Source organism: Protopterus annectens, chromosome 6.part1, assembly GCF_019279795.1.
Source record: "Protopterus annectens isolate FY-2018-M chromosome 6.part1, PAN1.0, whole genome shotgun sequence".
Classification (NCBI taxonomy): Eukaryota; Metazoa; Chordata; order Ceratodontiformes; family Protopteridae; genus Protopterus; species Protopterus annectens.
In genome coordinates this window covers 67,326,188-67,338,880 of record NC_056738.1, presented here as the reverse complement: position 1 = coordinate 67,338,880, position 12,693 = coordinate 67,326,188, and the positions used below count along the sequence as shown (strand labels likewise).

At 39.4% G+C, this 12,693-nt stretch overlaps 2 protein-coding genes across 2 annotated transcripts in view; one reads left to right on the top strand and one right to left on the bottom strand.

The window, feature by feature from the left end:
• The window catches only part of PPIG (peptidylprolyl isomerase G), an 898,166-nt gene extending 890,822 nt beyond the window's left edge, over positions 1 to 7,344 (bottom strand). Inside the window, exon 1 of the mRNA XM_044075490.1 lies at positions 7,011 to 7,344. The gene's annotated coding sequence lies outside the window, so the exon portion shown is untranslated. The remainder of the gene's footprint in view (positions 1 to 7,010) is intronic.
• A 102-nt stretch (positions 7,345 to 7,446) lies between these two features.
• Positions 7,447 to 12,693, top strand: part of FASTKD1 (FAST kinase domains 1) — an 881,671-nt gene continuing 876,424 nt past the window's right edge. The window contains exon 1 of the mRNA XM_044075492.1: positions 7,447 to 8,152. Within this exon, the coding sequence (XP_043931427.1) occupies positions 7,818 to 8,152 (335 nt within the window). The 5' untranslated portion in view covers positions 7,447 to 7,817. The remainder of the gene's footprint in view (positions 8,153 to 12,693) is intronic.

The following is a 12,693-nucleotide window of genomic DNA, read 5'->3' as shown; positions in this document are numbered from 1 at the left end:
AGGTGAGCACTACAGTGTGTTCATAGGGGTTTGAAGGAATAAGACATTTACCAGGACAAGTCCAGGCTGTTGGAGTGGCAGCACAGCACAACACAGAGTACAAAAATACTGTTACTGTACCTGTACATAAACTTAGTGCCAATTTTTTACTAACAGCGGTCATTTAATTACAAAGTTCCTTAGTCAACCCAAGATTAGTGTGTCCTAACTGCACTTGCTAAAGCTAAAAATGCCACCTCTACACGGACCCAGAAGTATTCTCGGCTGCTTAATTAACAGTGACAAGCATGCCCTCTCTAAGCTCATCCTAAATTAAGCATATCCACATGGAAGTATTCCTGAAATATGGAAAATGGTTATCATTAATTATGCCCGTTCATAAAGGGATGGGTGACTCACATCCCAGGAATTACAGATCCATCAGCCCAAGACAACTAATTTACAAAAGCATAGTACTTAAAAGCTGTACCTCAAAAAGGTAAAAAAAAAAAAAAAACATAAAAAATAATCTAAAACTGCAGCAATACCACTTTTAACAAAAAGAGATCATGTCTACTTAATTTAGTAAGCACATTGAAGAAAGCCAGAGTGGACAAGCATCCAGAGTGGACAAGCAGTTCATGCAGATTACCTAGATCTGGCAAAAAAATCTTTCGCACTATTCCACATGACTGAACTGCAAGTTTAAAGGCCTACATGTAGAGACTTGTGTTATAAGACACATACTGGGTGACGGACAGAACCCATGCAGTCAAACTAGCTGATGCCACCTCAGAAGGCAAAAAAAATGCTACTTGTAGCATTCCTCAATGCTCAGTACTGGACCTTTTCTGGTCAGCATCCACCTCTTTGATAGTCACTTTCTAACTAAAGCATAACTAAATTTACAGATGACTGCAAGCTAAATGTTTGCTCAGAATCAGATACAGCGTTACTAAAGCAATGACTAAAACATACAAAGTTAATGATGTATTATAGGGAGGCTTGAATGAAATGCAAAACAGTGCTGCATTATCATCTTTAGTAAACTAGTCTTGTTAGCAGCTTACAGTACAGACAGCACCCTATTTCAGATTGATATGGTCAGAGAGCACTCATCTTCACAGACTATTCCCCATCTTTTGACCACCACACAGGATTTCCTGACCAGTGTCCGGTCTAGCCAAAATACACATCATCTCATTTAGGTCAAATGAAGCTATCCGTGCTATTTTGTCCCAATTAACCTAATTACAGAATATAATGCTATTTTAATCATACATTTATCCAAGAATACCACACAGCTAGAAAGACCCCAGAGATTCCTTACTAAATGGATCAGCAGAAAAAGGACTCTCAGTTATGACAAGTTAGAAGCTCTTTACACCCTGTCCTGTATAGACTCCTGCTCAGTGCTTTTTATGTACAACACTCTGTCCTGTTTAAGAACTCATTCTTCAATTTCTTACACCTAGACATTACAAATATACATATACACACAGACTGTGACTTGAACCACCATTGATAAATAAGACATATTAGAGAAAATGATTATATCTGGGCGGCCACGCTAGTGCAGTGGTTAGCATTGCCACCTCACAGCAAGAGGTTCTCTGGTTCGATTCTCGGCTGGGGTGCCTTCTGTGTGGAGTCTGCATGTCCTCCCTGTGGTCGTGTCGGTTTCCTCTGGGTGCTCCAGTTCCTCCCACATCCCAAAGACATGCAGTAGGTGGATTGGACACTCTAAATTGGCCCTAGGTGTGAGTGTGTGCCTTCTGCGGAAGGTTGGTTGCCGGGCTGGCAACTCGACACCATAAAACTCCACTGCCAATCATGAGCGGACAGATGATCCACTGTGGCGACCCCTAACTGGGAAAAGCCGAAAGAAGAGAAACTGATTATATCTCAATGCTTCTCCTACTTTCAGTATAATATTTCACTACTAAAACAGTAATATCCTTGCTTCCTTTAAAGAAAGCACCATTTACCAGATGAGCACTAGTAAATTCATCCCAGGCCTCACCTGTTTTGCTGCCCCCCCCCACCCGAGCCAGGAGATGGCTAAAAAGAGTGTGGGCACTGGCAAAGTGATTACTGTCCATGTACTAACACTGTATTGTAAACTCTACGAAAGTCAAAAACAGCTGAATGGGTTTACAAGACTCTCACACAGCAAGACAAGATAGAATTTATGAGTACTCACTCCAGTGTGGGATCTATAAGCACTGCTCTAGCTGTAGGAACCAACCTCTGCCAATAGGACCACCCATCAGACAGATCTTTCCCAAGCTGTTAGGCCCAGAGACTCCTTTCTCAAACCACTGCAATTGTGGGCCAAGTGAGAGAAAAGAAAAGGAAAAACAGAGCATAAGGCACAAGGCTAAAGGGTGGACTCTACTCACAGTTTCAGTGCTATTGGGAGTACCCATATTTTCATGCCCACCATTATATACCTGGGCTGCAGGAAAGTGAAACGGGCACAGTCACAGGCTCAAACTGCCTGGGTGGCTATCCTAATGGAACACGCCTCAGGTGGAGTATTTCACATGTGGAGGCCAAACAACTTGCAATGCTTCGCAAAGGTACTTACAGAAAACCAAGTGCTGCACAAACGTCATTTGGGAAAGCAATGCACTAGAGGCCACTTTTCCACACTTGTTACAGTAAAGAATGCAATAAACCCTTTAGAAAGGCAATATCAAAGATGCTTAGAACATTATTTCTTAACTTACTACAACCTTTCACGAAGGAAACAAATAACCTGTGCTGGTTTCTTATGGAATTTGCTCTGTCGACAGAGTACCTGTGCAGCCTGCAAGCATCCATATATTGAAGATGTAACTTCTTAATTACAGCACTGATTGAAAAAAAAAAAAAATAGATACATCCAACTTGCATAACCAGTTTAAGTCTCAATGGCAACTGTGAGCATGAAACATGGGCTAATATATAAGAAAATGCTTTCTTTATAAAAAGGTAAGGTATGGAGGATAATAGATACATCCAACTTGCATAACCAGTTTAAGTCTCAATGGCAACTGTGAGCATGAAACATGGGCTAATATATAAGAAAATGCTTTCTTTATAAAAAGGTAAGGTATGGAGGATTCACAAAAAGATGGTGTCAAAAGTACAAGAACATAACTTGACCAAGGCATCTTGCTTGAATTGGAGAAAGCAGTAAACATCCCAAGGCAGGGCTGGGTCCTGGGTACAATCTGACCAGCTGGCTACCATATAGCCTAATGGAACAGCTGAACCCATCAAACATTTCTGGGGAACCAAAAAAAAAAAAAAGAAGAAGAACAACTTGTGTAATGAGGGAAGAGAAGCTTTTCACACTGTAGTCAGAAGCATAAATACATTTCTCCCTTAAGTTTCGAGGAAGAAGGGTACTGAAAAGATGACTGAAAGTAAACTGCTTAGTCAGAAAAAAAAAAAAAAAACAATTAACTGACCTGGCTGCTACTTAGAACTTGAGTCAAGCTGTCAATTTGACCAGACGCAGATCCAGGTGGATCTCCCTGTTTGGATGGTTCAAAGGTCATGCATGAAGTGTTTGGGGGGCACAATTTCTATCTTCACATTGCCTATGAAGTAAGAACACTTTTATAATTTTAGCTTTGAGCGTTTAGAAATTTGATCAAGAATTTGGATTACTGTACATCTTCTGAAAATAAGAGGTCTATTAAATTGGGAAGCTCTCAGGTTACAGTCGTTTGTATACTTGCCGCAAACAACTATTTTGTACTGCTGCTAGTCCAGGAGACATTAACATTGGACAGAGATTTCCACCCTCCAGACAAAGCATCGTGCCTTTCCATTATGACGTATACAGTTTGTCGTTTTGTGAAAAATATTACAAACCAGGCCAAAACAGCTGCTGCTCTTGGCTGCCTAGGACTATGCCAAACAAAACAACCAAAAGTAGCTGATATACATACATAAAGAGAAAAATTCAAGTTAAAAGTCACATCAAAATACACAACAGCTACTACAACTTCCTAGCTAAATGCTGTTTACATACTTAATTTATTATGTTTGCAGAGGCAGACACTTGTCTGATTGGAGTCACTGTACTTCAGATGCAACATTTTTTCTTTAGCTTTTCCTCTCCTCGATAATAAAGTTAATTCAGTACTACTCTTGGTATTTAACACCTCTGGGCCACAGCGGTCAACTAGGCAACACTGGTGACAAGGTGGAGGAGAACAGTGAGCCATGAAACTAGCACCCACAGATGCTAGTTAAACATGTTACTGAGAAGTCATATGCCCCCTACATGTCTCTGCTCCTCTAACAGACCACTGCAAGCTATGAAGCATGGTCTCGGGCATGTCTCTGCTCCTACCAGCAGGCAAAGGCAATATCCAAATCCTGTCCACCACTGCCAAATCAAAACTCCAAGTTCAAACTGTAGTCTCCACCAGGGCCACAAGAACATTCTGCCATTGTCAGCATGTCCCCCCCACCAAAAAACCATCACACAGGCAAAGCTTCATCAGCTTTCCTGCCCCCTCCACCTACCAGCTCCTATTGGTACAAAGACTACTGAATGAACCCAAGCTAGCTGGTTCTTGGGGCTTTATCCCCTTGTGTCAACAAAGTTTAAATCACAGTTAAACACAAAATCTTTTTATTTACCTTACCGTATATTTAGCCAATAAATTAAATTCACGTAACATAAAATTATCTACAAAAATACTAGCAGGCATACTTGAAGTTGCTGATTTTTAAACCACTGAAGTAGTAATGTGAATTTTTTTATTTAAAAAAATGAAATGTTTGCTTCCGGGTGAACTGACACAGGACCTGTTGCACAATATTGTAAGCAATACCGGACCGCACACCTATAGGTGAATTCTCCAAAAACTTTCTACCCAGCAAGTGCTAGAAACTTCAGTAAAAACAGCAATAAGTTAATGCTAATGTACTGCTACATCCAGTTAACATAAAGTCACAAATATGTAGCAAATATCTTGCTCTGAAATTTTAATTCGAAATGGACAGTCTCTCGCAGTATGTATTAAATTTGTGAGTCAGACACCTATACAAAACTAATACTCAATGCTACATGAAAACTGTAAGCAATTAAAACAGTATTGAAAATTACAGGCTTTATTTTAACATCAATATAGTAATACGGTTCCAAATAAATGAGCATGTCAGCCATTTCTCTACATTACAGCAGCAATGTGTAGACATCAATAAATAAATAAAAGAAACAAATACAATAAAATCAAAAGGTGCTTCATGAAAGTCTAGGCAGCTAAACAACCACTACACGATGCTAGTCTCAATAAAGTAAAAGCATATTTACTACAGTATCAATTCCAGCTATTACTACCCAGACTCAAATGCAAAACACAATTCCCCCCAACTCAGTAAAATAACACACAATTCAACTTGAAAAAATAGTGTTCTGCAGCACAAGTCCGAAACACAAATAACAGTCGAATTTTACAGCATGCTCCATTTTATAAAACAAGCAACTGAACTGAATCAAATTCCAGAACAAGTAACACAAATATAGTAAACTACTCCACTCTTCATACAAAGAGTTAGAACAGGCATATCAGTGGCAGCTTATTGCCATCAACCTATAGACACAGTACTAGCACAGCCTTTTACCCTGCCAAGGCAGCATCTTATTTTATACTGTGTGGAGCAGGCAAGAGCCCAGCTGAGTGTCGCACTATTTGGATGACCCCAATTCACCCATTTCTCCCAAAAACCTGTTACACACCCAGCCACAGACTGTAAAAATCCTTGAAAAAACTCCTAGGTAATGGCACTCACACACACCAGGCCAAGCATTTCTGAGACAGCAAGCATACCAACAGCCACATGAAGCACTAAGTGACCTCCCAAAGAACTAGGAAAAAAGCAAACACCTGTCTCCATGAGTTATAACAACTTCAGAAAATACTATCAAACTACCCGTGTTAAAAAGCAAAAACAAAGTTACGGAATACAACAGAATATAGTGCACTAGAGGTAGATATGCAGTTTTACCCAGGCGTTAAAGATGTATCATCAGACAGCACACTCTGCATACAGAGGTGCTTATGCAACCAAGAACTTAGTCATTTTACTTGGTGCTGAAATCATAGCCGCTACACTGCTACAAGAGTTAAGTTTGACAAACAAATGTACAGTGCAAAAAACGTGGGTATGCTGCACAGCTAAGAAATATTGACTATATGCAAGTAACATAACTAACACACAGGTCCTGGAAAGCTGCGAAAGTAGGAAAATTTACTATGGATCTACAACGGTTTCAGTAGAAAAACTGAAGACATGGTTAACTGTCGAGGCATCAAGTGAGTTTATAATGCATTTCATTAATACACAACCGCCATTATATTACAGAAGACAAAAACGTACTCGAGGACAATCCCACAAAAGAACACTAACAACATTTTCCTTAACTAATCATCTAAAACAGATCACAAAATATCCCAATATCAGCAGCTCCCATCTTAATCCCTTCATGATGCATCATCAAATTTACATTAAGACTAAATTATACACAATGGACCACGATAAAATCTGTGTAATCGTATTCCAATAAAAAACATTAAGCTATGCAACCTTTCAGTGTTTAGTCTGGGCACAAACTAGCTTCTGTTCACTGAAGGCAGCTGATCACTCGTTATCGACTGACAGGTGAACAGGGACACTACAGTATTCGGTACACCTGTCAAGCTCTTGAAGTCAACTGCCACGTTTATGTAAACATAAGTAACCGTCTAAAATGACTTCATAGTACAACTTTCAATTATGACAACGAAGCACGTTAACATAAGTCAAGGTCTCTACTGAAAGCTGCTCACCGGACAGCAACACTATAAGAATAAATTCAAGAGGTGTGTAAACCAGATAAACAAGTAGTTTATCACAATCAACAATACCCAGAAAAGGAGAGAATACTAAGCGTTAACCTGCAACAGTTATAACAGGGGCCTATACCCAAAGGTACCAGAGCAGGCCTACCAGGACTAAGCAAACTGCTGCACTCTCTTACGTACACAGTATTGCTGCACAGCAGCCCACCGCTGCCGCTGATCCTGCACAGTAGCGTTCACCACAGCCAGGATGCAGTGTATACCTCACCACTGCTCAACCGTACTCTCTCCTCCAACGTGCCACTCTGCTACCACTCGCTGTCTTTATCAGCTGAAGCAATATTCCACACGATCACTCCAACAAGCCACTTCTATGACATTAACACATGCTACAGATTAAAGCCAAAAGATCAACTCGCAAGTCAACTGAAGTTTAACATTCGTAACTCCTTCCCGTACGTTCCTTTGCAATGGTATCCCGCTGCCGACTTGATTGTGGGAGGAGCCACTGACGTCATTCAACGGAGCTTCATACCGTCGCGGGAACGAGACTTCCATATAAACTTTGTTTATAGTGTAATGAAGTGTACGAGGAGAGCCGCTGGTAATGACGCTCTTTTGGGGGCGGAGTTTACTGTTCATTGTCAAGGTTGCTATTCAGTGACTTTCTGAAAGAGGCAGAATCGCTTGCGTTTTCTATTTGTAGGCGTGGTAGTATTGCTTTCAGTTTTTGAAAAGGAAGTTAGGACTTCTGTAGAGGTTGGAAGTGTTCTGTGCGTGCTTGTTCCCCTGAATACAAGCTATTTGCTGACTAAATAAGTAGTGAGACGCGCTGCATACATTTGCTGATTTTGGGGTATCAATGCAAGATTTGTTAATAATGCTTTGCTGGCGAACTGTGTTATTGCTTGTAATAGATCACAAAAATAAGTTGATACTATGCTTGTAAGACTGGGGTGCTACTGATTCAGGTGAACGTGTGGTGTTACAATGTTCCGCCTGCGACTTTTAACTCGAACTGCTTTGAGATTACTTCAACATCGCTCAGCAAGTACCGATCCATTGCTCCATCAGCTTAAGGGATGTAGGACAGAGGAGGAAATATTTGATATTGTTGGAAAAAACAAGGCCAAACTTTCTGTCAGCCATATAGATTGTGCTGTGAGCATGCTTTGGACATTCCAGAAGGAGAAGGCAGAATTACTTCGAACTGTTGAATTAATTAAAAGACACAGTCAGTTTCTTGCTCTCCGGATTTTGGCTGAAAATAAAATCGTATTCATGGACGATGATGCAGTAGTAAATATGTTATACAATATGATGAGGTAACTTCTGAACTGTTCTGTATTACGTATATACTGTGGCATGTGCTACGCATTGGGGATAAGTAGAAGTGACAGTTCAAGACAAAGTTTTACTACTTTAATTGGTCAAGACCTATTAGGTACAAGTGGCATTTTTTAGGATGATAGATATCTATCTAAAGGTACGAGTGACATTTTTCAGGATGAAATTCAATAATGAGCTGCTTATTGACAAATTCTTGCATACTACGTTTGCAAGGAGAATGCATAACGCAAAGCTTTAGGTTCATAGGTATGTACTAGGCTAAGGCTGATGACCCCAGGGCCTTTATAAGGCTGACCGTGCAACATAATTGTCTCCCTATTTTCATGGGCGTATTAGGTGGGGGGATATGTTAGGACGTTCTAGAAGTTATCGGGAGGGTTATGTTTGGGCATTACTGTCTGCCTATCAGAGACATGGGAGCCTGATCTGGGGGGATAAATCTCTGATTTCCCATGCATTGGTCAAGGTTACTTCACATGGATGAGGGAGCCTGTTCCAGAGTATGGGATCCTTTGTGATACATGTCTGTCTTATTTATGTCACAGGCAAAATTTAAATCTTTGGATCTAGTGGTTCTGTTGCTGCTCGTTTTGCAGATTTGCAAAATCGCCGTCAGCGTTGCCTCTGTAGAACCATTTTGCATGATGTTTTGTGTTATGTAGGGAACTCTATGAAAGCTTTCATTTTGCAGTCATCTGCAGATTTGGTCAGCCAAAGGCCTTTAACATTAGTTTTTACCTCCAAATAGGAGTGGTCCCATCAAGAAGCCCAGAGGTACCCCGTTGTTGACTGGTTACTTAGTGGAGGTGGTCTCTCCAATCTTGACTTAATGGGTAATGTTTTTGAGCCAGCTGGCAATCTAGCAAGTTATGTAGGGGGGTTGTGCCCAGTTCAGTGAGTTTATCAATTATACCTGAGTAGGTTATTGTATTGAATGCCTTAGCTAGGTCCTGGTAGGTGGTATGCACCATTTTCCCCTCATCCATTGCCTTGCTGATCTTCTGAAAGAAGTCCATCAGGTTTAGTAGGCATGACCTTCCTTTGACAAAGCCAGGCTGGGTTGAGTCCAGTGTCTGAAGGTTGCCTGTAATAGGTTTATAGGCAAATACTAGGCTAAATGCCCTTGTATGCCATTTTAATCCTAGCCAATTTACTTTGGTGAGAATCAAACCTTATACCTCTTGTCTCTGAGATGAACACCTTGACCATTATGTCAACCTCTAACCCCATATGTTTAGTTCAGTAGTCCTGTAAATCTAATGCTGAAAGGTTAAGCAACTGAGGATGTGGATGGAATAATCTCTGAGAGATGATAGTTAAATGTTAAGGAGAACTGAAAAGATGGGTATAGATTTTTGTGATGCTGAGATAGGTTAAATGAGATCACAGTAGTTCATTGCCCTTTTTTTATGAATTGCTTCTTCTTGTGCCTTGAATAGATCTGCATCTAAATTGGACACTTTTTGAATCTACTGTCTTTTGTTATCTACAAAATTCCTTATACCTATCCCATACTTTTATGGTCTGACTCTGTTGTGTGGAAAGTCATCACTGCTGTCTAAAAACTCCAATCTGCTTTCAAGTTGCTGCACTTGACAAAATTATGGGTTAACTCTCCAGTTTTCTTTATTCTTTCCTTGTTGACATATCCTTTCATGAGCAGTGTAGAATGGTCTGATAAAGGATCAGGATATGTATCCAAACTCTCTGTAAGATGTACATGCTCCTTGTTAGTCATGGTTTTGCCTGTTCTTCAGAATGATTTGTACCTCTATGAAAATCCTGCAAGAATCCATAGCAAACCACAGTGGTTCCTGCATGTTGGTTATCATAACACAGTTGTCCTGTGAGGTGTAGAAACAGTGGAAAAAACTGCATTTTAGTCCCATATCCTCCAGTGTTATAACCCATTCTCTTAATTTACTTAACTGTAATTTGTTGAGCTACATATGGTGGGAGATACAGATTTGTAGTTGTATGTAACACTGACTGTAACTTCCCTCTTATTAATATAAAACTACTTCTATTAGATTGTTGTATGCCAGTGGCTCAAAAGCCATGTATTTTATAATAGTGTAACAACACCCTTTTGGTCTTGTGATGGATATGATATAAATCCTAATATTTTATACCTACAATTCCTAATTTTAAATGTTGAATGTCATTTAAGTGTGTTTATTGTAATAACCCAAGTAGAGGCCTACTTTTCGTAATGTTGACAAATGCTTTGGCTCTTTTTGGAAGATTTGGCAAACCATTATCATTTCATGATAAGACTTCAAACAGTTATTATTCCAGCTCATTATTGCAATACCTTCTTTGGCTTTAACCCTTAACTGTTAATTGTGAAGCTAAAAATAGGTGATGTATAAATAAAACACTATTATGATTATTATTATTTCAATTGTTTGTCAACTTTGTGAAGGACATTTCATGCATCCTAAACTTTATTAAATTTATGAGCTCATAAACAATTTAAATTAGAAAACAACATTACATTCAGCAACAATTCATACATACTTTCAAAACATGCAACACAGTTTCCATATTTTTCTCTTGTATACTTTCAAGTAGAAGATGGTCTGTTTGTAACAGAGTAGAGATCCTGGGTGAACATGTACAGTAGTCTTATCTGTAGTCACGAGGAGCCTGTTTTGTTCTTCCATTAAATCATTCCTCCATTTCAGAACCTTGTTCCCCTCCCCAATTTAGGTAAGTGTCCTTTTTGCATCTAATTTTCCCAATATTTCACCCCTCAAGTTAAATGCTAAGGCTTAGATAATAGTTTCAGTGTGGCCAAACGTATTTTTCTCTCAACATGTTACAACCTTCAAATGTTGCAGAAGTATTATTCATTATCCTGTCAAAACCTTTGAATTTTACGTTTGTCATACACTCTGAGGTATATACAGTGATGGTATTCCTTGCTGGACATATTGTTTTACTTTAACTGACTCTTTCCAGTTTATTTTCAGTCCAGTCCTACAATGTTTCTTTAAATAGTTTTCCTCAGTTTGTTGAACCAAAAAAATTCATTTGCATGCCCATGGGGCAACAATTTCCTTCATAGAGAATGTTACCCTAACTGTTAGTAGTAGTGTAGACGCGGTAACCATCTTGGCATCATTTTTGGAATGCTGTCCACTAAAACCATGCACATTACTGTATGCAGAGAAGAAACAGTCTTTTCATTGTACCTTCTGTATCTAGTTCTTTACAGTTCAATCACAGAGCTTTAGTAAAATAAAACTTCTTACATTTAGTTCAGGTAAATCGCAATGCTTAAGTGCCCAGCCATCCTAAAGCTGTTCAAATAACACAATCAATGTCTTGGCGTCAGCCTTCTTTGAAGACTGTCTTAGTCTTGAATATAATTTGTATTACTTCCTTTCTGAATTACTGCTAAGGTTGCACTTTATGCTTGTCTAGCTTTCTTCTGTTAATGACTGGGGAAACTTCACTTTTTTTTCTTCTCTCTTGCCTTGTGGTTGGAGAGTTGAGTTGTCTTCTCCAGATCTTACCATCCGTAGTAAACCCTCACCTCCCTCATGAAGCAATGGATGGATCTTAGCTACTGCATTTTCAGGAGCATAAAATATGGCTGTAGTGCTTCCCCCTGGAATGTTCACCCTGAAGCTGGATGGATTCAACAGAGAGATTTTAAAGTTTTCTGACTTGCATAGCTTCATTCCATTATGGAAAACTGCTCTCTTTTTATCTTGTTTCAGCTCAGTAAGTTTGACTACACTGCATTCTTGTTTCTACCACATTTATTTTTTAGTTTGCTTCCACACCAGTGAACTTAAAGAAAGGAATTTGTCAAAACTGGGAATTCCAAGAAGAGTGCTCAAGGAAACTTCAACCTGAGTAATTGTGGAAGAAAAAAAACACTGAGTTCTCTCAGTTCCCATCTCTTCTGTCAGTAGACAAGTTTTTCTACCAGCATATCCTTCATAGCCTCAATTCACCTCTTCAGTATTTTCAGGAATGTGTGCAAAGCTTAGGTTTTTGAACATGCATCATCATCAACTCCTTTTTTCTGGGGTCAGTGTGTCACGTCAACTGTCAATAACTCTCTCAGTTCAGTGCCACTGTTCTACCTAAGTCCAACTTCTATAGCCACAATTTTAGGTTCTAAAAGTTCCATCATTGTTTCTGAAGTGGTTACCTGTGTTTCCTCTCCTTCATGCCCCCTTCAAGTCCACCAGGTGATCAAAATAAAAACCCAAGCTTGTTTTTGCTGCTTTCATTCTGTTATTGGGCATTTTAATATAATCCATTAAATTGATACTACTGTTGCGCAGTTCCAATGTTATTGACTCAGTTGTCTCTCTTTTCCATGCTGCCTATTAACTTTTTGGTCAGGACATTTTTGTTGTTAGTTTCAGGGCAGTCCTCTTTAGCCATGCATTCAGTCTCACCTTGCAACAGTCCTAAACTGACAATTATCTTTTTCCACCATATAAATAGAATTAATAAACCATACCACCACCAGAGCCTTGGAGTTGAAATTGTA